The sequence below is a fragment of the Agelaius tricolor genome, unplaced genomic scaffold (genome assembly GCF_023055355.1).
Source record: "Agelaius tricolor isolate 1412-34295 unplaced genomic scaffold, bAgeTri1.0.p SCAF_2, whole genome shotgun sequence".
NCBI lineage: Eukaryota > Metazoa > Chordata > Aves > Passeriformes > Icteridae > Agelaius > Agelaius tricolor.
Genome location: NW_027269262.1, coordinates 16,533,972 through 16,560,373, shown reverse-complemented (window position 1 = coordinate 16,560,373; position 26,402 = coordinate 16,533,972). Strand labels below are relative to the sequence as shown.

Sequence of the window (26,402 nt, the reverse complement as noted above, 5' to 3'; positions counted from 1 at the left end):
CACTTCTTTTTTTCTTCACTTTTAAGGGACAAAGGTGCAAAACAGTGAGGTACCAGTTCTTACCCTGATTATTAGCACTATATATATTTTTTTTTATCTAGAAATGTTCCTAGATATATTTAGAAATAGGAAAGGATTTTGTTTTGTTCTCTCAAGGTTGTTCTCAAACAAGAGTTGTAGAAATCAGTGAGGACTTTGGAAAGAGACTAAAACAGAATAACCTTTTAATTACTTTGAAATATATTCCAGTAATTGTTCTGTTTGAAAACAATAAATTCATCTGTTATTGATAATACATGGTAAAGAGTCATGGTAAAGGGAATTTGGACACATGTTCATGTTAATTGCTATTTTTATTTTTATAATCAGTCTTCTAGAAAGAAATCTGATTACACAGACCCTTTACTCTTGCTTGTGTGTATGAAAAGTGTATTCAAATGTACTTTCTGACAATTTTTTTTTTTTTTAATCTAATTTTAAAGACATGCTGCAGCAGAAAAACTATTAATTTCTTCACCAGGAAGAAGCAGACATAGAAGATGTTTCTTCACTAGCAAGACACAAAAAAAATTTCAAATTCAGTATTTTCAGTTATTTGCTATCAAGAAAATGTAAAAAAATCCAAACACATCTGATGAGTTCATATTTTGCACATAATAAGCCAGAATCTAATTTTCCTTTTGATCTGTTTTTTCATTTAAATTCATATTACTTTACAGAGTGAAGTAGTAGCATTGGAGAAATACCTTAAGAATGTGACAAAATTAGCACCTAATAAAGGGTACAACCTTTATTCAAAGGATCCAAAGAGGATACATATAAATTGTATTGACTTGTAGTAAAGTACAGTCAACTCTCCTTGTTGCAACAACCCTATTTCCTCTATTTACATGCGCTTTTAAGGCACCTAAAGGATCCTGACCTGATCCATTTAATACAAGGAATGTATCAAAATTCTGAGTGCAGAATGAGTTTCTGTCCGCAGTTGTAAAGACACAGTACAAAAGAGAGTTCCTGAGAATACCTTATATTTCTATAGATGTGTAGCAAAATGGAAGCTAATGCTTGACGCTAAATTGTGATTGCTGTTCCAAATTCAAGGTTGTAAGTGAAAACTCAGCAGCAGCTTATTTTTCTGTGATCCACACAGAAATGTATATTGTTCCCTCAAACCGGTCTGCAAATGGGATGAAAGGTAGGATTCCTGGCAGCTAAAGCATGAATTTCAAGCCTTGAACCCTTGAAAATTCAAGGGTTTGGCAGCTGAGCCAGATCTACCATAAGAACAGATTCAGTCATGGTACTTATTACTCCTTCCAGATACCTACCTCTCTTCAGTGCTTTTTTGTTTGAAAGCATTCCTATTTTTGTGGTACTGTGTGAATGCTACACAATTCAGGATGTGAGATGGCTATTTGGTTTGGAGTAAAATAGAATTCAAAATGTGTAAGGTTTTCATTATAGTACCATTTTAATTTCATTCAGGCCTATGTCTTCTAATTTTCCATGACTACTTCTAGGAAACAAAACAAAACAGAAAATGCTTCTTCTTGATGAGATTTGAACAACCACTACTTCACAGTGCCATTTTACTTTCTCCAGTCTCTCTAAGAAATTAATTTTTGGGTCTTAAATACCTTGATATTAACTGGTGTTGCTTGCAACTGCCGTTCACCCTCTACTTTGGGCAACAATTTTACTTATTGTTGCTTCAGATAAGAGAAAAAGGAAGACTAATATTTTCATAAAAAACAAACTTCCAGAACAGATAGTTTTTTGAAGATGTACCCCTCTTCATAACTACCCAAGAAGAAATCAAATCTGCCTGATATTTCTCTTTCTTTGATTTCCTAGAAAGTGTTAAAACCCACTCTGCTGAGGAGAAAGAAAATGAGAGGGAAGGATCACCAGCACAACTGAAACTGCAGCATTGGAAGATCCCACAGCAGGCCTTCTGTAGGCCACACAGTGTGTTTCAGTGATGTTCAAAGTAGAATACTAGGGAGAACATTGCTTGAGGCATCAAATTGTGTAAATTTCTCCAAAAAAGTACCCATCACAAAGTTTATTGAAATAACCAGAAAAGCTTTCAGAGACTTGAGGTTTCAGTTAATTTTGAAAGAGCATTCTTTTTCAGAAGAACACAGGCTAAGGGGACTGGAACCCTTAAATTATTTTTCAGTTCTATATGTTCTTCATTCTTTCTTTGATCTTGTTTGATTTTATTCAACAGTGAGGCTTACAAGGCAATGTGCCACCATAAATTATAATTTAGGTTCCAGAATTTCTATTTGCCAAAATATTATAGGCTTGCATTATGCTATACATTTTTAAAAAGTATCCCCTCATGAAGCTGAACAGGAATTTCAGTTAATTGATGTTTGAATTTACCATGTGAAGGTGATTCTCATCAAGTGAACTCTGAATGTGAATTGAAATTATATTTCTTTATGAGGGTTGCAGTACTTCCCCTCCCCTCTCTTCTTTTAAAGCAATGTGTTATCATGGATAGAGATTAAAACAGTAATTTATAATTCCAAAGATCCATTCTTCCATGCTGTCAGAGTTTTCCAATATTTTTTTTTTAAAACTGCACTAGGTTGAACAGTTTGTACTATTCTGGGTGTATTATTGCCATGGTACTGAAGTGCTTTTCCAGTCCAGGAGAGCATTTTATAAATAAGCTCTCTTTGTTCAGTCCTTAGTGTATCTGTAAAGAGAGCCAGGTCTCTCATCAGTGTGAACAAGCAATTCAAATTTTATTATGTGGACACTTTTCTGGCAGGCACTGAACTGAGGCTGTAAATTTCTCCTATCTGCAGCCTATCAAACAGTTATCAGACACCGACTGTAACAACATGAGATTAAATTTAAACACTGGCCTAGCATAAAAAGAATTTTGTAGGGTATTACTCTGAAGTTTTCTGTGTTGTGCAGCTTTCTGCTATTTGCTATTTTTTTCTTGTACAAAGATACTTAAAAAAACCCCTTATTTTATTGTGTCAGACTGGCCTAGATTATCAAAATCATTCAAAAACTGAACAAAGATTACTAGTACCTAAACCAAATGCTTGGACTGCCCGCAGAACAAATGACCTGATCAACTCTGCCTGTGGAAGTCAGAACATTAGAAAACCTGCGAAGTATTTTCTTGCTTCAACACAGGGAACTAAAAGAACAGATCCTTACTCTAAAGTCCCTGCAGTCGGCCTAAATTAGTGTTGCGGTTTATATTTCTGTAAGCAGAATAAGAATGAGAAGTTTATCACTCCAACAAAGAATTTGATGTTATAAAAAATGTAGGCAGAGATTCCCATTTGCCTTGGAATGCTGCAAAATAAACTGACAGAGCAGTGGTTAAATACTACAAAAACAATGATTAAAAAAACCAAAACTTTCAGATGGCCAAAGCAAACCAGCTGATTTTTGAGAGGTTCTTAGGAAAACCAAACCATTAGACGCTCCATACTCTGGGGGAAGCGAGGTGGATTGTCATTGACGTCAGTCAGTGTGATGTTCACCGTGGTGGTCCCTGACAGTCCTCCCATCTGGCCTCCCATGTCTTTAGCCTGGATGACCACTTGGTATTGCTCCCTGTTTTCTCTGCTCATGTCTGGTAAAGCAGTCTTGATTATGCCTTGAGGGAGTGAAATAAAGGAGAGACAGAGAGGTGAAGGAGAAGCCCCAGCCACAATAATCTCAGAGCTCTTGGATGGATTCATGTCAGATACACTGTGCAGATGATAATCCATAGCAATCACAACAAGGTATACTGCAATAAACCTTTCAATCTATGGATGATTTAATGTGATTTTAAGAAAAAAGACAAAAAATGTAACAGACATTATTCATTGTTTTTGTTTTGCTAAATTGATTTAATTATTCTTTTAATGACAAAAAATATCAATATGTTCATTGAATTAACAAAATTCTGCAGTTTTTATCCTCAGTTATTATTTACTATATTGTGTAATCTTCAGCCCTGGTGACATTTTGATATTATAGCACAAGGCTGAACTCTAACATGCTCACGATTTGTTATTCTGGGCTGTAATAGATCATTGATTTTGATGCTCAGTGATGTCCACTGTCAGTCAGGAGCTACAGCTAATAAAATAATTGGAGAAGAGTCTAAAATTAGTTTTGAAAAATCTTTTTAGGGTGTCCAGTTTGAAGGATTTCATAACTGTAATTTGAATGTCTGAGACATTTTTGCAGTACACGAAAAAAATAAACGTCTCAGGTGAGAAAACCAAAAGTGGTGCTGTACACCACTTGATTAAAGTTCCTTTTTGAAAACCAAGCAAAGCTTTTTGTTTTTATTTAGAAGAGTAGTCGCTTTTCAAAGCTGGAGTGAGCAGAGCTTTCTTTTGTGAAGTGGGAAAATGTAAGCATAGTGTCCTTTTCTGCTGGGAGGATTCACAGCCCTTCCCTTTCTTTCTCAGAAGAAGGCTTTCATTATAGGCTCAGTTTGATATTACACAGAAAAAAAAAAAAAAGGCAACCCTGGAAAATTTATACTTCTAGCAAGTGACTGAAATAAAGAAAAAACCTTTGCAGCTTAGTGCTTATGACATTTATGTCTGAGCCAGGATTACCAGGTTCTGATTATCATACCTAGGCTTACTAATATATGTAACATAAAACAGCAAATTGGATTAAAATGAGAAAATTAATCCCTGAACCAAAGATGAGAGGCTGGGTGTTTCCCTTACTGCCTGCCTGCCTAAACACCTGCTGCCATTATTAATTTCCCATGTTGTACTGGTCCTGTTTCCCTGCTCATACCTGGTAATGATGTTTGAGTAGGGGACTGGAGAAAAGAGAAAAAAAAAGAGAGAGGTTGAAAAGGGGGAAAATTCAAACACTTTTATCCAATGCAAAATTTTTATGCTCCCTTTTAAAATTGTAGCCTTGTCATTAATTATCTTTTGCATATTATGTCTTTGTTGTATTTAGAAAAATCCCAAATTGTTTCAACATAAAGTTAGCCATCATCTGAGCACTCTCAATGGATCAGGAACTTCAGAGATTCTGCACAGAGTTGCACTTAAATTCTCAATTAGAAAACCAGAATAATTTTGATAACATGCAAGAAAAACTAATTCAATGCCTATTGAGTCTTGAGTGCCTTAGGATCAGATATTTGGAATAGGAGAGTTCTGGTGACATCTTTCTTTTCTGACCCCTAATTTTGAGTCATAGATGTCCAGAATTCATACTTTTTTTTTTAGTTTGTGTTTGTCTCTTATCCAAATTCTTGCATAAGAGTGAAAAAGGCTTCAATTAATTCTTTTCAACTTAAAAGCATTAATAGTACTTGCTTCAGTGTCCATAACTCTTGGAATCATAATACAGCTTAAAAAAAAAAACTTAAGTTAAAAATTACTGATTAAAATCACTGGTCAGGGATCTATTCCAAACTTTTAGAAATAGTTAATTACCTGTGAGATTTTTTTTTTTTACCTTATAGTATGAAAATGTCCAGCTCCTACATATATTTTTTGAATGTAAACAGATGAAATTCCCAGAAACTGGTGTAAATAGGCTCGGGACTAATTTTGATGAGTCTTTGGACCCTTTACAGTATTTTGCACCTTTTTTTTTTTTAAACTTTTGGCCTTTACAGTTAACAATCATCCTCTGGAAACCTTAGTTATACCAAGAAAAGCAATTTTTCTGCATTAATATAATTTTACTGGACAAAGCATACTTTTATTTTGATTCCAGTGAGACTGAATGGATTGCTAACCTGTTTCTGGATCCACTGAGAAATATGGCTGTCCCTGGAGGATGCTGTACACCACTTTGGCACTGTTCCCATAGTTGGCATCATCAGCGTCTGTGGCTGTCACCTGAATAACAGATGTACCTAAATAGGTACCAAGCAAAGAATCAGCAAAGAAGGAAGGCATCTACATCTTGTAAACCACACACAGTTGTTGAAGTATTGAATTTAGTATGAAATCAAACAACATCCACTGGAACAATCCAGAGTTATCCTGCTCAAGAGAATAAATAAAATCCCATCTTCCTGGTGACTGGACCTAAAATCATTATCACTTAAGATTCATGCTTCAGTTTAACAAGATAAACATACAGGGACTGACAGGGACATCTTTGAAACCCAACACAGCATTAGGTTTTTTTGGTGATCAAACAGGTATGAAGATTACTCTCTGACAATAACACAACCTCAGCTGAAACTGTTCACTTAAAGCTTTGGTTTAATTAATAAACCAACCTAAAGCAAATTTCTCCATACTCATTTTCTGCTCAGATGACAAATATCAAGTGTCTGAATTTTGGCTCAATAGAACACTTTGTCTCATCCTAAACTGATTTTTGAGGTTCTATTTAAAAAAAGATTGGTTTTTCAATAAGAAATACAATTTGTGGGATATGGTTGGGTTTTTTTCTCTCTTGGTCAAAGTTATTTGGCAAATATAGGACATTAAATGCTGCTAATGTTTTTTTGGCATTCACTTATTTTATGTGACAATAGTTTACCCTTGTCCTGTGATCATAAAAAAGAAAATATAGGTTATATGGGATTATAAGTACTGTGAGCCAATACATTTGGTATAGTTTATGGGTTGGAAGCAAATGAAAGCTTCTGTAAAGCCTTTCTTATAAGATATAAAAGCACAAAGATATCCTTCACAAGCTTTTTTTTTCCTTAGCATTTAGATGTCAGAATGCATTTTGCTCACACAATCTAGAGCTGACAAATGTCTAGATAGATGCAGGCAGTCCAATAGCTAGAGGAGTAAAGGTGCTTGACTCCTTGCCAGGGGATGAAGGCTGACTGAGAAGAAGCTCTTTACCCTATCTTTGGCCAATTTTTTTTTTTTGGGGGGGGAGGGGTTGTTTGGTTTTTTTGGTTGTTGTTTTGGTTTTGTTTCTTTTTTTGTTGTTTTTATCTCACTTTCTTTGCAAGGAAAAGTTCTAGCAAACACTGTCGACTTGATATCATTCCCTATTCCTATTTTTCTATATCTTCAGTCTCTCCAGATTGAAGTTCCCTCAGATAACTTGCAGGCAAATGTCTGTCTTGACTATAAATTTAGAAGGACCTCATTTACCAGTGATTTATGACACTTTAGTGAATCATTTGTACTGTTGCTTTTGAGCATATCCCAGGGATTGGGAAAAGTAGAAATCCAGAGTTATCAAAACCAATTTGTGACAGTACGTTATCATCAGGTCCTGTTAGATGCAACTATTTTTTTCATAGTACATAATACAGCTTTAAAAAGAATAGTTTTACCTACACAACAATTACCAATATTTCAGGTGATCTGCAGAGCATGTAAAGAGAGGATGAATAATTCTCTCTCTGCAACACACCACCACAAAAAAAGTTGTAAAACTGCTTTTTCACAAATCATCAGACTCTGAAGATGATTTTTGCCATCAGGTACCTGGATTACTTTTTTGCCTGGTTAAACAGCTAGAGGTCATCTCTGTGCCAAGCTGAGCTGTAAAGGTTATCCCAAAGAAGTGAATATTTAAGGACATTTTAATCGCTATCAGTGCCCAGCAGAACTGCTCATCCAGACAAAAAAAATCAAGACAGTTCTTTGATAGTCGTAAAGTTCCATAAGTCCCATCTGTTTTCAGAAAAGCAAGTTAAATCCCCTGCCTCCTCAAGGCAAACAGGGAAAGAGTCAATATCTCTTGCTAGCCTATAAAAAAACCATAATCAATAGAATAATCTGCTTATACTGTGTGACATTGTAGCATCTAGAAGTTAAGAATCAAGAGTAATTTAGCTGTCCATCACCAAAAAACCCAACCAAAATACCTTAATCAGAAAAGGTTTTTTCTGTGGCCTCCTGATCTAGGCACTGTCATGGGACTGACACAGAAGTTTGAGAATGATTATAGCAACCAAATGCACATTAATGTTCTTCTTTTTTTTTTTCCCCAGTGTGCTGTTTTGGTGAAGAGAAAAAAAATGCTGAATTTGTTTTGAGTTAGCTTTTGTTTTTTCTTTTTTAGAGCAGTTATTACAGAGCTTAGGGGAGACTTTGGGAGACTTCTGTTTTTGTCTCATTGGAATGTCTCTTTGTTTCCTGAGGCTCAAGTGCCCTATAATTATGGTTGCTGAGGAGTGTACAGAAGATGTAACCATAAAGAAACTTTTCATGTGGTGAAAAGATAGTATTACAAATCTCCTTATTTCTGTTAAACTAATAGTACAGCTGTGAAAAATTATTAACAAGAGTATAGCCTCAAAAAATTCAATGTCAGCAGGCAGTTAACTCTCTTTGCCAAATCTCTTTGTCTGCTGTGTCAAAAAGAAGGATGCTCACAAATGGTAGACAGTACTTGTGCAACTTTCTTTCATGAGATAAGAAATTCTCTTCGCTTTTTGGGTCAGAAATGACAGTGAAATAAAGACAATGAAATGAATGAACTAAATATTAATTAGGAATAATTGGTAAAGAGTAAAAATTTTTTAATCAAAGAAAAGTAGGCCTTATCTTTGCCCCACAGGGATGGTAGCCACTGTATGATCTGTTCATTTATTTGTTTATTTATAGTCTAGATTACCTCACAAGCATCCTCTTACCACATTTGTCAGAGGAAATCAGCTTGATTTAAAGTACAAATAGGCTGTCTGGATGAATACAGCAGGAGTGAAGGAAACAAGTACAGTGTGGGAAGAACAGGGAGTGGGGGAAGTTATTTTTGTGTTTACCTTTGTTTTTCAACATCCAACTCTATTTTTAATGTGCAGTAAATTAAATTCATTTTTCAAGTGAAGTCTGTTTTCGCCCTTGTGATAATTGATAAGTAGTCACTCAATCTTTGCTTCAACCCATGAGCTTTTCCATTTTCTTTTCTCTCCCAGTTTTGTTGAGGAGGGGAGTGAGAGAGGAGTTGGGTGGGCTTCTGGCAGACAGCCATGATCAAATGCTCCACAGAGCAAATTGGTGTGAAGAATGACACAGAAAATGTGAGAATAACTGCAATAACAGTCCAAGTAGTGATAACATCAATCTTCTGAATAGGCAAGTCTACTTCAACCCAATCCAACCCAGCAAGTTTAATCCATTTCAGGATGGTAACTAAATCTCAGAGTTCTCAAGAGGTATGTTCTCCTTTTCCTTTTCCTTTTCCTTTTCCTTTTCCTTTTCCTTTTTTCTCTTTTTCTCTTTTTCTTTTTCTTTTCTCATTCTTTTTCTTCTCTTTCTCTTTGTCTTGAGAATGGAAACTTAAGCACTTTGATAACATATATGTTGCATGATGTATGGGGTCCTAATGTAGGGGCAGCAAAATGCACAAGGTAAACTTTGAAGGTAACCTGAGAGAAGACAAATCTAAATCTGTGTAAGGAGTGCTTCTATATGTGTTTGTGTATGGATAAAAATTCATGTAAGTGCATGTAAAAATGTAGAACCCAAAAAGGAAAACTATTAGAGTTAGAGAGAGCATCTCATCATATCTAGGAAGTGTCAGAATTGAAAGTCTGTAACACAGTGTGGTGGTTTGACAGGAAATGTGTTTTTTGGGATGCTGTGTTTTTGGCCAATGGATATTCAGGCTTTAATATTGGCATTTAACCTGGCCATTGGGACATGGACACGCCTCTGAGAACACGGGGTTAAAAGCAGAGCTCTCCCCTGGGAGGGCCTCTTGGGTTTCCGGCGGGAAAGAGTTCGGGTCTCTCCCCCGGCCCAGCTGCTGGCTGGGCAGGGCGAGGGGAAAAGCCATGTGGCCGGGAGAGGTAGGCCTGAGCCCCGGGGTGGAAGGGTGGAAGAGAGAAAGAGAGAGAGAGACACCGGGAGGCATCGGGCAGCCCCCCCTGAGATACAGAGAGAGAGAGAGAAAGAGCCGCTGCCTGAGACTGTAACCTTGAGACTGGATAAACATGGGCCTGTGCCGGCAGCACGGCTGGGACGGAGAAGAAGGGGGGGTTCAGCCGGCTGCTTGTAGGAGCTTTTAACCCTTTTTTGGAGAATGAGAACTTTACAGATCATTGACCTTTCCTAGAAGATAGAGTGGAAGATGAGGAAGAAAATGGGCCAGTGTGAGAGAGGTCTGGGTGAGTGAGAAATAGTGGAAGAATAGAGAAGAATCCTAGTGGGAAGAGATGATGGAGTAGCTTTTGCTGGACTCTTTTTGTATAGCCATGGACAGAACCATGTTCCTTGTGATACAGAGACTGCATTCTAGGGGGAGGCAATGGCCACAGAACCAAGAGGGTTCAGTGTTGGTGCCCCTCGGCCCCAGGGGGTGAAAAAATATGGGGGGGACAGGTGTCCCAAAGGAGAGATTGTGGGGACAGGTGTCCCAAAGGAGAGACTGTGCCTTTTTTGGATCGGGACAGAGCATCCTTAAAAGACAACCCTAGAAGCAATTCTGGTCCATGTTCAGTGGTGAGAGCACTGGACATGGAAAGGAAGAAGTCACCACGGCAGATGTACTCCGGGCGGTGCCACGAGTGACACGGAAACACACGAGGCTTCAGCTGTGTTTCCAGGGGAAGCCCATGGCACAAGAAGGATTCCTCTCCTCTTGATGAACTGAGGATTGATTGTTTGAAGGGTGGTGCTGGACCGAGAGTTGGTGATTTGAGAAACAAATGTATTGTGTTGGAAATTTGGTGGGGGGAGGAGGAAATGCATTTGTGAAGTTTTCATTTTCCCTGTGTATGTGTGTTCCTTTTTCTTTGTAGTTGTAGTGTAGTTAATAAAGTTTTGTTTTCTTTTTTCCCTAAGTAGGAGCCTGCTTTGCTTATTCCTGGTCACATCTCACAGCAGAAACCAGGGAGAAGGTATTTTCATGGGGGCACTGGCATTGTGCCAGTGTCAAACCATGACACACAGATTACTAGAAATCATGAGGAGTGAGCCATAAATTTGAAAAAAAAACCCACAACATTTGAAATGAGAATGCTTTTATGAATTATGTTTAAAATGCTTTCTATGCCTTTTTGTTATTAAGTGTTTGAAAGAGTCCCTCTGGTATAATTAGGTCTCCCAGCATGATACCAGAGTCCATTGCAAAACTCAAGTAAATAGCTTGAGGAGGATTGTTGCAGTGCAAAAGAGGTCTTCCACTAGATGAGACAGGGGAATATTTTGTTATCTTTTCATGTGAAGTCATGCTGTTCAGCATGCAACTCTTGTTCCTACTTGGCTCTTTTGGCTGACCTGAATTACAACAGTTTCTGCCAGTCAGAAGGATATATCTGCATCTACTGGAAAATTTTAGTTTTACCGATAATTTGTTCTGTAACCTTCATTTTAAACAGTGTTCTCCGTCTTGGGAGAAGAAAATGAGCAGATTATGCTGTTAGTAATGTGTGCTTCAATATTCTACTATGAATGTTGGATAAAAAAATGACCGTGATTTAAATATCATTCAGAATCAAGTCTCTTTTTTCCTTTTTTTTTTTCAAAAGAGAATTCTGTAAGTTCAAAATGCATTTTGAACATTCTGACATTTTTTATAAAACTTGTATTTCAGAATAATTCAAACTTCTTATTTAAAGAAAAATAAGAAGGCTTAGGCTTTCTTTGGCCAGCATAAAGTATTCAAAAAGTTGTTTGGAAATAAAACAGTCTGAAAATGCTGAAACAGGATGTTTTTACATTATGAGACAGCTTCATTTCCATTTTTTTTTAAATCTACTTCTCTCAAAACGGGCAATTATTGAAAAGTTCTGACTTTTACAAAGGAGTTTTGTCTGTGTATGTGCAGAAAGTCTGTTTCATTTTCAGAAATAGAAGACCAGCTGGGGTAAGTGGAGAGGCAGGAAGGACTTTATCTCCCTAAAGGAGAAGCTCTTATGCTTGCTTCCTGTTTCCGAACACAATGGCAATCTGCAGTTTGTCAAGTTTATTTACAGAGGGAAAATTTAAAAGAGGACTACTTTTACCAGCAAAAAAGATTTGGGTAAGTTCTGGAAAACCTCTGGAGGCAAAATTGTGAATTTTGTATATCTAGAAGCCTTAAAGAGGATGAATGGACACATAGTTTGCTCTGATAATATTGCTCCAAGGATTACCCAGACGTAGTCTGGAGATGCCCCTGATGAAAACATGAGTAAAATTTTAAGTGAGCTACAGAAATTTTGAGGGGTTTTAAACCAATTTTGTCTTTGAGAGCAGGTTGGTCTCTCTGGAGAACAAGTGGACAATGAACCGGACAAACAAAGGAATAGGAGCTATGTGGCACTACCCAAGCCTAAAAAGTTTAGGGAGGCATTGGGCTCACCACCAAGTATCTCATACCCTATCAGCTGGATGACATCCCTTCTGACTACTTTCTATGTGAAGGACAGGACTAAATAAGGTTGAGATACAACTCTTATATTTTGATTGGAAGAAAATCTAACTAAAAAGCTGAAAGAATAGTGAACCACAAAGTGAACTGTGCTCTTTTGAACATAACCACAATTTAGTGGGGTTTTCACTAGACTGGTCTTCCTTTTCTGTAGAAAGGGCCAGCAGGTTGGTAGCATGAAAGATTTTGTAGAACAAAGGAAAAGAACAAATAAAAGCAGAAAAGGAGTAAGTTTCAACAGGTAAATAGATACGTGATCCAAGGCAGAACAGGAGTAAATGAGCATGACCAAGTAAAAAAAACCAAAAACTTAGAACAAGTAAGCAACCTGAGGAGCTGGACCCAAAGAGCAATAGCATTAAAATGGAAAAGTAGAAAGGACTTTAAAATGTAGTTCAGCCATATATATTGAGAAGAAATATTGTAAGAAGACAAAAGAGAGGAGGTAAAAGATGGCATAAAAGAGGACACTCAGTAAATAATTAATGAATTATGTTTTACCAAGTTTAACAATTTTTAATAATCTATTGCATAGTTATGAGGTGAAGCTTAATTTAACTTGAAAATATGCTGCCTTATTTTCATGTATCTTGTCTCACAAAAGTTTTGATTGAGAAATCAGTTGATATACTAGCTACTGTACATGGTTACTCTGCCCTTGTTTTTGATATACAGTGACCTCCAACCCAGGAATCACAAATTTTGAACCGTTGTGGTGTAGGTAAAGAGTCACTGCAATCCCTGCTAATGTGACTAAAAGTAATTTGTGAGAGATTTAACAAAGCCAAGCTATGCTGCCTTTCCGTCATAACTACTTTTTCCTCTACATTTCAGTCCATAGCAGTAAAAGAGGATAGACCAAACCACTCATTTCAGAAATACAAGATGCTATTTTTGCACACCTTTACTTCCAAAACAGTACTTTATATTTTGTAAACAAAAAGAGGAAACAATGCTCATAATTTCTTGTGTGTGTGGCATTGGGATGGTTTGGGGTTTTGTTTACTGAATCCTTTTCTATGACAGAAAGAAACCCCCTTTTAGATTGTGTTATGAGAGCTTGCATTAGAGCAGGAACCAAGCACTAGTGATTGTCTCACCACACAGAGAGATTTAATATGACTAAACTGCTCTGTCTATAATCTGCCTGCATTTGCCGGTGAATAAAATACATATACCATTGTAACATAATGTCGGAAACTGAGCAAGGAAAGAATGGCTAAAGCTGAACAAAGTCTCCAGCACTCACCCTCCCGCTGTTTGATACCTTGATACAGTAACTTTAGTTTTCCTTTGGCAGTAATTGTAACTGTGAAGTGCATCAGATGGCCTGCATGAGAATTTGAAAAGCATTATGGATGCAATAACAAGTGGGAAACAATAAAAAGAATGAGGAATAATTTGAAGGGCTGGTGAGTGAACAACTCTGTGCAAGTTTATTCTTTTGTGAAGCCCCTTTTTCCCCCTTCTCACCATAAGGTCACTTCTGAAACAGTAATACTGGTGCAATCAAATGGCAGAGATGATACAGAGAATAGTCAGACTCTTGCAAGTGTTAATGCAGATTAGCTTTTATATTTCATTTTCTAATGACTAAAGAGGTACAGTAAAAAATTATCTGCCACCCTTAATAAATGACCTGCAGCTTAGAAGTCTTGATTTTGTTCAATACTTTAAATATGTAAATAGATATTTACAATTAGAAAACCTTTTTTTAAGGCAGAACAAGTGTCTACAGTCTATGTTTATAAATACGCCAAATTCCAATTAAAACACTTAATCACATAATTATCCTCAAAATTTCAATTCAAAATAATGGTGAAATTCCCTGGTAATATGTTTCTGGGTCTGAAGCTGCTGTATGTACAGAGGGTTGATCCAACTAGAAGTAGTTGCTAATGAAATGGACATGTTGAAGGAGCCACAAGTAATGCTGTAATATGGCCATAAATCACCCTGATTACTCCTAATCTGCACACAGGGGATGTGGAAATAGGCCACCTGTATGAACTGGCAGCTGCCCTCCATGACAGGTCAATCACAACAGCTCCACAACTTGTTTCCTTTTTAAAGATGAGAGTGGCAATTTTCACCCCATGCCCCATCTCAATTTCTGGAATATTCCAAAAGAGAGAAACAACATTCTGCTGCTTTTATGATTAAACATAGGAAGAGTTCATCCTGTTGATCCTATTAAGAGAAGCAGTAGTTCATAAAGGCTGCAGCACGCTTACCTCTTGGTTAAAAATCCCTACTCCTGGCCAACAGTTTCAAAGAAGGCTTTAGTTTTATTTATAAGGTTTTAAGTAAGAATTTTAGAAATTGTTTGGAAGACCACAACTACTTTTGAGAAAAGGGCAAAGCAGAATGCATCCTAAAGCTGTACTACATGAACGAAGGAAGCTAAGAGTAGTGAAGAAATAGCATTTATATGATTAAGTCATTATTCTATAAATTAAAAAGAAAAAAGAAAAAAAAGCAAGCTTAAAAGAAACAGTTTTCAAAGTTTCAGTTCTGATGTACATGCCTGTACTGTTTTGTATTTTGCAATGCAACACTAGAAGTTATGAGTTTTTTTGAGAAGGAACAATTTAACTTTCTGTACTTATTTTTCAGTTGCTCCTTTTTTGAGCTCAGCTTATGTATCTCTTTATGGGTTTTTGAATTTATATCTATGAATGAAAACTAGAATCTTACTCTCATTTGCATTTTCAAAATTAGCCTCTAATACAAATTAATGGGAACCTTTACAGAGTTTGTATTTTTGCCAGATCTGCAAACAGGTGCATTTTAAAGCCACATGTGAATCTCTATTATGACCATGAGCAAGAACATAATTTTTATGATGACAGGCTGGCCTCATCTTTATGTTACTTGGGATCATTTTTGTCATCTATTGGAACTCCTTTTTGGGTAGTGATAAAGTTTGTCTCTTTAAACATTAATACAGCTGTGGAAAGCAGCAATTTCCATAAAAATGCAGTCAATGAAGTATTATGGTAGCCTAAATTTACATTAGTTTATAATATGTGATTCATGAAAATCTCTTGCTTCTGTAATGTTTAGATGCTCTGGATATTGTTGGTTAAAATAACAATAAAGAACTATAATTTTTGAGGAGAAATGGAGTTAAAAACAAAGCAAAATAATAAATTCCAGGATTATCTCAATTATCTTCTTTTTAAAGGTACGTTTATTAGAGTACCATTTTCGCACAAAAGCAGAACACTTCTAGTGTGTGCATGTGTGTATATATAAGTAAATACAGATGTAAGTATATCAAACTATATCTGTGTGGGTGTATTGGTGTAGGTATATATCTAGAATATTAAGTAGGGCCAATCAAGAGATTTTGCCCTTATTGTCACTAGGCACTTCATTTACCTTCAAAAGTGTTCAAATGCCTTAAGTATAATGTGTCAAATAATTCAAAGGCAAAAGTGTTCTGCTAAAGACTGTTGAATTTTCACTATGTCTGCAAATCAATTGGAAATTCATTGGTGATTTAGTGCAAGACTCCTCTCACAGCAAATAATCATGGGGACAATCTCATTTGCACATATCTCACAGATGGACATGTTTCTATTTGAAGAAAATTAAAGGTGCTGACTACAAGTTAATGCTTGGGAAATACTCCTAAAAATGCCTGAGACAACTTGAAAATGCTTAGATGCTGTGGTGATTAAGACTCAGTGAAAATTAATTTGACATATTCATTTAAACAGTTTGTTTATTTTCCTCAGGTAGACACACCTTCCTGATAGCCAAGGTGTCTTTTAAAATTGTAGTCATGAAGTCAGTAAGTATCAGTCTTCTGGACCATGAAATATAATATTATTTTTTAACCTTCCTCTCTCCTAAACCACATCTGTGAACTAAAAAGGTGGCTACCCTTTAGGTGTGTGGTAATTTCTTTTCATGACTGTCACATATTTTGATTTTATGGGGAAATAAAGCTTTCAAATTTTTTTTTACTGTGTACATAGCCTAATTTATCACAGGTTATTTATCATTGGTCTTAGAACAGAATGAAGTAACTGTTATTGAGCTGCCTTTCTGGCAGGAAGCATTGATGAGAATTTGGAGTTTATTGGCAGTTAAATGTAAGATATTCAAACATGTACATACTTTGGAAACATTAAGTTAGATTGCATTGTTCTGGATTGGTGCAGAGGGTTGTTTGCTTTTAATTTCCAATTAGGTGTGAGCAATGTATTTTGAATATGAAGATATGGAAAAATTTTATGAGGAATAAAACTGATACTTGTACAGATCTTAATCATTCTTGATGTTAATTTTACAGGGTTATGCATCTATGAGGTTGTAGGAAAAAGCTACTCTGGAAAGTGTTCTGAAGCATCTGGTAAGGTAGTACAAAATTAAATAAATGTGAGCATCAGGATTTCTGTCACTGTGGAAACTTGCAGTTGTACATTTTGCAAGATATTGAGAAAAATACATGAGAAATGCTGTAACCTATTTATTCTCATGCTTACTAAAATATGAGTAACAATGGGAATAATATCAAGCACTTTTCAAAAAAGCAGAAGTCAGACAAGAGAGTCCAGGATAACACTTTTCTTACCTTCATTTTCTTGACTCTCTGAATTTTGTGTATGGTACAGAAAGTTTCCAAAATGACTATATGATTGGTAAGAAGGAAAAATGTTGCTTTATAACAGAATTCAAACTGAAGTATTAACTGAATTAAGAAAAGCACACATGTAACTGTCATTCCCATAATTCATCTTCTGTGTTGCTATAAACTTGAAATAAATTATCATAACTATTTTAATGATTTAATTGAAAAAAATAATATTTAAGTAATATATAAAAACATATGTACCTAGTGTGTATATATATATTTTGTATATATAGGCACATTTTAAGTGAGACATTTTCTTATTTAATAATATTGTATCCATTATGGATAGATATTGTATCATATCTATTAAGGTGAATAGTGGACTTCTTGGGGGCAGGTAATGTTCTTTTCCATTGTTTTCTACTCTTAGCCTGCTGGAATTCTGCAGCTAAATAATTTTTAATTGAAATAGTACAAATCATCCAGATTTACATGAGGTAAAACTTTAACTTCCCAGTCAACCTACTAAAATTGAGAATTAGGGTAGAATGAGATAGCTCATAAAAAAAGGTATACAGGATAAATGAAGGTTTTGGAATCTAGGCTTTTGTTTTGTGAGAGATTTAAATGTTTGATAGGACTGCTATCTCTTTGGAAGACTGAAAATTATGCAAAACATCTTTATGTGTATTCTTTCTGTGTGAAGATTAGCTAATTTATATTATTTTGAAAAAAAAAGTGTTATATTTTGAATGCAAATATTATCTATTGTGTTTTATTTATATATTTTAGAGATTCATAGAAGTTACACAGAAATCTGGTAGGGAAAAAAAAACAAAACAGAACAATGGAAATGACTCTGTGTTTTAGTTTCAAAATAGATGCTTGCAGGTGTTACTGTGATTTGAAAAAAATCCACAACTTTACACTCAGCTGCATAATATTAGCAACTAAGGTGTATCAGGCATTCAGAAATGTGTCGTTTTTTAATAAAAACCTGAAAATATTCTGCATTCAATAGATTAGATTAAGTAAGCATCCCAGATGGGGTTTAATTTAACAAACAATAATAATTTTTTAAAAAAATTATACTTCTCAATGTAATTTGAAAAATCTCTTTTATGGCTACATATAAAAGAAAATCAAACACATTTACCTTTTATCTGGTTAACTGCAATTCCTGACTTAGATCTGTGTAACCAGCCTTCCCATACTACTACAAAAACACTTGAGAAATCCCATTCCCAAAAACCATTTAAATGAAGAAAAGAGTTTTTTCAGACACCTAAAAGTGCACATAAAGGAACATAATTACATGGTTTCAGAAAAGAACGCTGTGCACTGGCTTGATATAAACAGTGACGCTAATGTTAGCACTTTTAATGCATAATCTGTCCAATACTAAGCTGTTTAATTTAATGTCTGGCATATTTTAGTTGTAATGAAGGCTATAAGACACATATGCCTCTGTTTGACATGTTCCTTCTGAAAAAGACACAGGGGTTCCTAATATTGGTACTGTTAATTGGTGTCAGCTATTCCAGTCCTTAGTACCAGCAGTTCACTTGCTGCAGGCTTCAATATGGTCCCATAAATGTGAGAAGGGTCTCACTGCAAGGCTTATTCTGCAGCATGTCTTGAAACAAGGAAAACTATTTGGTGGTTGGTAGCTTCAAAGGGTCATAGGGGAATAAACTAGGTTCCTGTAAACTGGCATTGTGCGTAGGAATTCCATTTACTGTGGCTCTGAAAACAGGTTGCACATGGTTGTGAATAGTAAAATGTTTATATCACAGGATGTATAGAAGAGTGTATGTTGGTATCAGGAGGTTTACACACTGGCTGAAGCAACATGCTAGTTCAGAATGTAAGTGATAATTTTGGTTTTCAGATGTGAAGCCATGAAAGATGAAAGGATTTAACATGCAGTCAGAGGGACAGCATCTCTAATCAGGCAGACCATACCCCACTGTATTTCCCTGCAGTGTAAGCAAAAGTGCTGATATTAAGAATCCGGGAGCATTATGCTTTTGTTCACTGATTTTGGTGTTGTAGCTGAAATTCTAGTGAAATAAAAGTAAGGAAAATGAATGCATAAAAAAATACTTAATGTAGGTATGAGAGAAGAACTTTTAATGCTAGTTTCAAGCTCTGATTTAGAGATGCACAGATCTCTGTTTTGGGGGAGGGGGTGTTTATTGTTTTGGGGTTTTTTGTCTTTTTTTCATTTTGTTTTGCTTTCAATGTACACAGATAATGGGAAATAATAAATTTGTTGCAATAATGTAGCCAGGCAAATAGTTTTGCAATGAGTCATTTCAAAGAGATAGAAAGGGGAGGCACATTTAACATAACCTGGTTTGAACCTTCCATTTGGCAAGATGACTGTCATTCCAAGGCTATTCCAATGGACATTTCAATGTCCATGGCTGCAGTAGCTGAACTTATTATGGCATATCTATGGAGTAGAGCTGTTCTATTCTTCTATGAAGTAGAAGAAAATTGAGTTTCAATGAGTTTGTAGTCAGCTTAAAACTTCATCTCCAAAATTTAGACCAATTAGTTGATGAATCCTAAAGTCCTATATAGTGCCATAGAAGTCAACCATCCTGCTTACTAATTGCTGCATTTGAACTTCTGGCACCTTCTTCCTTCCTATGAAAAATATTTTAGACCAGAATACTGTGAAAGGTCAGCAAGTGGAGGTCTAAGGGAGCTCAGAGGTCACAGACTGATAGTGAGTTGACAGTGGCTCAGTTCTCAGAAATAAAAAAATTGTTTATACCTTCCTGTGTTAGGAGCAAACACTAGTTACTTTTACTTGCTGACAGCACATACAAAACCCCAATTTCTTGTAGAACCAAGAGGCAGCTGTTACTCATAGCAGGTGACTCAATGGTTCTGGTTTTCCCAATGTGCTGCCTCAGATTTGTGGTGACTTAATAAGAAATCGAACTTGTCCCCATCTCAAAAGAAAGGAAAAAATAAGAAAGAAAGTGGGGAATCCTGTTTAGGTTAGAAGGATTTAGTAGCTGAAGAAAAAGGACATGTCAAGCAATTATTTAGCTGAAGTTAGACATTGCTGGATGAAAGAGTCTCACCTGGTATATTTTGCATATGGCTTTTACCTGGTATATTTTGCATATTCCTGACACTTCCCTAACACTAGCTCTAGCATCTAACCTCATGTTATCTGAATCAGGGAACAGAAGTAAGAATAAGTAACAGAAAGGGAATATTGATCTTGAAAAATTCATCTTTATGATGATTTAGCTCCTTAAACTTTCTTCTCCTGGGTTCAGAGGACAGTGGCAAAAACATAAGAGATCATACCTGGGAGAGAACAGAAAGACCAAAAAGGAGAAAAAGAGTGCCACTCCTTTTTCTGTAGCTTGAGAACTTATCTGCAATGTTAAAAAGTTCTGTAAACTTTAAATTTGTGAATTATTTGAAATCTTCACAATGTTACAGGTGTTTTATATCCGGGCTTCTGTAAAGCCTTTGACATGGTCCCCCACAACATTCTTTTCTCCAAATTGCAGAGGGATTTGATAGGTGAACTGTTAGGTCCATAATGAATTGGTTGTACAGACACTCCGTGTGTAGTTGTCAATGCCTCAATGCTCCAATGGACATCAGTTACAAGCAGTGTCTCACTGGAGTTTTTACTGGGACCAGTGTCATTTAATGTCTTAATTAATGACAGAGACCAAGGGCTCAAGGTAACCTCAGCAAACTTGTAGGTGACTTCAAGTGAGTAATGTGATTGACATATCAGAAGGACAGGATACCATCCAGAGGGATCTGGACAAGCTTGAGAACTGTGACCACAGGAATCTCATGAGGATTAACAAGACTAAGTGCAAGGTGCTGCACCTGGATCAGGGCAATGCCCCATATCAACACAGGCTGAGGCATGAACAGATTGAGCAGCCCTGCTGAGAAGGACTTGAAGGTGCTCGTGGATGAGAGCCTGGACATGACCCAGCACTCACAGAAAGCCAAACGCATTCTGGTCTGCATCAAAAGCATCTTGGCCAGCAGGGTGAGAGACCACCTGGAATGGTGCATGGGGACCTCTGGAATCCCCAGAACAAGAACAACATTGACTGGTTGGAGCAAGTCCAGAGCAGGCCATGAAAAAGATAAGAGTGATGGAGCCCATTTCCAGTGGGGAGAGGCTGAGAGAATTGGAATTGTTCAGCCTGGAGAAGAGAAGGCTTCAGGGCTATCTGATTGCAGCCCTCCAGTGCCTGGAGGGACCCAATAAGAAAGAGGGAGAGAGACTATTCACAAGTCTGTAGTGACAGGAAAAAGGGGAACTATTTTAAACTGAAAAATGTAGGTTTAGATCTCATATTAGGAAGAAATTCTTGAGTTTGAGGATGATGAGGAGCTGAAACAGGATCCCCAGAGAAGTTACCTCATTCTTGGAAGTATTCAAGGCTGGGTTAGATGGAGGTCTGAGCAACCTGGTCTAGTGGAAGGTGTCCCTTCCCATGGCAGGGGCCTAGATACTTTTAGGGTCCCTTCAAACCCAAGCTGTTCTGTGATTCCATGATATACACAATACATACATATCGGTTTTAGATGTGATTACTGATATTGTATTTTAGGTGTTTATTTTATCTTCAGTCCATAACAAAGAATAATAACAGTTTTAAATTGATATTTAAATTTTATAGAAATTATACACATTGATTGTGGAATGAACAACATACAGGAAAATCCTAACACTTCTGTAACATCCAGCTTGAAATCAGTGGAGCTGTACAAACTCAAAATAACCTGCTTACAGTACCAGAGCTGTAATAGGCTCCTTGCAGACATCCTTTTTGCTAGGAAGATGCTGTCCATATTATATACATAGATAAATGTGTAGACAACGAAAAGATGAATTTAATCATGATCTAAATAAGACTCTTTTGATATTCTAGTGGTTTTCTTTTGAACATTAGAAATATGAAGTTCTAAAGCATCCATTCATACTACTCTTTTAGAATTCTGCCTCATGCCAAATGCAAAATACTTATAAATACTTCTATATACTTTCCTAATAAAAATACTATTCATGTCCTTAACAGACTTCATGCCCAATAGTGAAAGAAAAAAACCCAAATACTCCAAAATTCTTTGAAAATATTCTGGAAAGATTTATGATTTTGACTACTTAATAAGAAGAGGATTTTGACTTTTTACCTTGATGGCTTAAGAAAATGTTGCTAGACACTGAAATCTTATTTTCTATATTTTTATTTATTTCATAACAAATTTTATTGCATGAAAATAAGAAAGAAATTAGGATAAAAATTCTGCATTTAAAAAAGATTCTGACATTTACATAGGTTTTGAAATTCTTTAGTTATAGTGACTAATGCAAAAAGAAATATTGAAAGTATTCTAGTTACAGAATTTCTGCCATCATGCTTAGTTTGACTAAAAGGAATTCTAATTCTATCTTGTAAAATATGAAGTTGTAGGTGAAATATTTATTTGAAATATATCTTTCTCCTAAAGCTAACTCAATAATTCATTTTAAAATAGAGTGCACATTAACAATTAGAAATATGAAGTTTTGCAAGCTAGCAAACTACTTTTTAAGCTTGTGTCAAAGTCAAAACAGTCATTCATAGCTTCTTTTTATAAACATCTGAAACTAGGGAAAATATGCAAAAGAGAAAATAGAAATATTTCCTGCTGAAACTTAAAAGATGAGAGCTGCTTCTCTTTAGTTGTTTTTACACATCTGTAGATTAATGGCTACTGACATAAGCAAATTCAAAAATAGAAAATGTGATGGTTACTGCATTTCGTTCATTTTCTTCCTTTCCTCTTTTTTTTTTTAACTTTTTAACCATAAGTCATACTTGCTCTTCTAAGAGCTTCCTATACAAAATAACAAACTGTTCTTGAGAAATGCACCTGGGATTATATGATGCTGACAACATGGTGTAACTAAAAATAATATCAGAATGGAGCGCAGTCTTATTTAAATGAAGTAGAAGTCATGATGATTTTAGATTCCCAAGAGATACTATAGAAATATTGAACAATGATAATGGAACTTTTAAGATAATCATAGTATTATTGGTGTTTCAGGATATACTACTGCACTCAAAGACAACAGCAGAGTAATAAGAAGGGTAATGTTAATGCGTATTACCCAGTGTGTTTTACTGCATGCTCATCTCCCTTTTTATTCATGTGTATGTCTTTCACATATATATTTTATTTATATCTTTTATTTAGAATAGCTGTTCAATACAAGAAATGTTTAGTCTTGCTATAATCCTCTACACCTCAGTTGAAAATAGCCATATTTATATTTTGTACATAACATACTTCTAACAAACCCCCCTGACTAGCTAAAGAAAAAATCTTGTATTCTGATTGTTTTCAATGAAAGTGATATAATGGAAATATTGTATGCTCTAAGTGTAACCATTTAAAATGTTCTTTGCGGTGTAGAAATCTTAAAATATGTTAAGTGTCTTTGAACTATAGGTGTCTTTCAACTATAAATTTAGAAAGTAGCATTTTAAACAAATGACTGGCAAACTAAATTAGGCATTGTCCCTTTTCCTAATAGAATCAATGCAAAGATTAAAAATTTGTTGTGAAATACTCATCAGTGGCATGCTAAAGAAGCTTAATGAGATAAAACTGGTAAGCCTTACTCATTAAAATTAGCAAAGTAGGTACAGAGGGATGTAATAATATTGACTTGGGTGCCAAAAGGGATTAAATACATAGGACATCTCATTACTAACTTCCCTTTTCAAAAATTTCCTAATAACTTTATTTATAGCTTGAGAAAAGCAGTTTACTCAGTGAGGTGTGGTGTTAGTTTTGATTGGCTTGTATTTAGGGTTTTTTAGCAATGTTTCACTTGGAAAAATACTTGGAATGATCTTATGCTCATGTAAGCCCTGAAAATGAAAAGAGTAGATTTTAGGTGTGATTAAAGCTGTATTTTTCATTCTTCATGAAGTGAAAATAAAAAAAATATTCATGATGAATGATATATATTTAACTTTTCTGAAGTTTTGGGGGATTTGGATAGGTAGTTCAGATTAGGTCATGCTTGAAATCTACCAATTCTTCATTGAGACCAAGGCTATACTGTAGAACTTTGGCATTTTATCTGTTTAAAATTTTCAACCTTTTTTTAAAATTTTCTTCTTTTATTATGTTTTGATTAACCTTTATGGGTCTTCCTAGCCTCTTTTTCTAATTTTTTGAAATTATATTTTATTTAATCAATTTACTAAATCTAACATGATTGACAGGATTCTTCCAGTCCACTCTAGTATTGTTCAAAAATATAGCTACATCAGTTATTATACTTTAGCACTTCAGTACAGGAGATGATTTTAATGAGAAATTCCATGTTATTGAGGTTTAGAATGTTTTAAACTAACTTTCTCCTTCAACTTTTGAAGTCAATATCAGTTTAACATGATAATTTCCATAAAAATTTATCTGAAATGACTCTGCAGTCAGCTCACTTCAGTGGTTTTGATTACTCCCAGTACTAATTTTGCTACACAGCATTTTAGGTATACCCATAACCCTGTTGGATTGGATCCTATTTAGGCATAACAGGGCTAATTTATATATGACTTGATGGCTGCACAAACAAGTGCACAAATAAGCATTCATATTTCCCCAGGGCTTGAATATGTTGTGCTGAAAATCCACGTTATGCTTTCACTCTTCTTACTATCAAACTAGTTAAACATGACGGCAATTTGCTTATTGGTACTGAAAATCACACATTCTGTCAGAGGTGTTGACTTACCATTTTCCCTTGTGTGCTCTAGACATAGTTATTCCAAGAAACAGTCAGTAACACACTGAGAGGTACACAGTAGGATTGCAATTTGAATAACAGATATACGCACAGCTGGAAACATTGCTAGAGATGATTCCTCTTCAATTTCTCAATCTTAGTGACATTTCCCTGGGCTTTCATAAATATCTGATGTCAAATTTGTTGGATTTGGCAAACATAATCAATGTAATAGTTAAGAAAAAAAAAAAAAGTGGTTTGAGACAGAAAATTGGAAAGAGATTAAAAATTGAAAGAAACTGGGATTTTCCTGCAGATTTTTGACCTGCTTTTCATGAGTATATCTATTTCTTATAGTGTGTTGAGTGTAACCATGAAGTGATTTCCAGTCAGAAAACTTCATTGATTAGGTATGGAAGAATCTCTATATACAGTTTAAAAATAATTTCAAGTGTTTATGTAGGTAGTGCAGGAATACTTTGACTTTTTCATTTCAGGTAATCTTAATAAAGGTGATCACTCTCTTCTGCAGATTCTTGATTTTATTATATTATTCTTATTTTCATTCATTTGTTATAGATGAAGATATAGAATTAAAAGGCATGTAATTTTTTATTCTGGAATTTTCTGGTTTTTTTAAATCCTATTTGTGATTTCTTTCTTTCTTTCTTTCTTTCTTTCTTTCTTTCTTTCTTTCTTTCTTTCTTTCTTTCTTTCTTTCTTTCTCTTCATATTCACATTATATGTTCTCACTTTTTTTTGAGATTTTTTACTTTCACAGGAGCAATAGTCCTAATATGTATTGCTCAATCAATAATTTTTCTTTTTTCTCTTACTTCATTACAGGGCAGCCAGGAGGGCCAGCCATGTCAGGAGGGTGCATGAGGCACAGCATCTCCAGCTGGGCAGGGAAAGGAAAGGAAAGGAAAGGAAAGGAAAGGAAAGGAAAGGAAAGGAAAGGAAAGGAAAGGAAAGGAAAGGAAAGGAAAGGAAAGGAAAGGAAAGGAAAGGAAAAAGGGAGAAAAAAAGGAAAAAAGGGGAAAAATGAGAAAGGAAAGGAAATAAGAAAAAAGGAAAGAAGAGAAGAGAAGAGAAGAGAAGAGAAGAGAAGAGAAGAGAAGAGAAGAGAAGAGAAGAGAAGAGAAGAGAAGAGAAGAGGAGAAGAGAAAGAAAAAGAAAGAAAGAGAGAAAGAGAGAAAGAGAGAAAGAAAGAAAGAAAGAAAGAAAGAAAGAAAGAAAGAAAGAAAGAAAGAAAGAAAGAAAGAAAGAAAGAAATTGGTGTCTATTAGAGAGCATCCAAATGAGGCAACAAAGATGGAGAAGAGCCTTGAGGAAAGCTGCATGAGGAATGATTCAACCCATTTGTTTTTCTCAGTCTGGACAAGAGGAGACTGAGGATCCATTGAAGTTACAGCTTCCTTGTGAGAGGAAGAGGAGGGGCAGACACTGATCTCTTCTCTGGTTAACCAGGGACAGGACCCAAAAGAATGGACTGAAGTTGTGTCAGGGGAGGTTTTGCTTTGATACTAGAAAAAGGCTCTTCACCCAGCGGGTGTCTGGGCACTGGAAACAGGCTCCCCAGGGAAGTGGCCACAGCATCAACCCTGACAGAGTTCAATAAGCATTTGGACAATGCTTTTGGAACAGGGTGTTCTTGGGATGTCCTGATCAGGGCCAGGAGTTGGACTTCAATGATGCTTGAGATTCTCTCCCAGTTCAGGAAAG

At 35.7% G+C, this 26,402-nt stretch overlaps 1 protein-coding gene across 3 annotated transcripts in view; it reads right to left on the bottom strand.

The window, feature by feature from the left end:
* The window catches only part of CDH9 (cadherin 9), a 99,840-nt gene that overhangs the window by 19,068 nt on the left and 54,370 nt on the right, over positions 1-26,402 (bottom strand). For all 3 annotated transcript variants that reach the window (XM_071453680.1, XM_071453670.1, XM_071453689.1), the window contains 2 exons: positions 5,753-5,872; positions 3,470-3,637 (listed from right to left, as the gene is read on the bottom strand). In XM_071453680.1, coding sequence (XP_071309781.1) covers positions 3,470-3,637; positions 5,753-5,872 — 288 coding nt within the window. The remainder of the gene's footprint in view (positions 1-3,469; positions 3,638-5,752; positions 5,873-26,402) is intronic.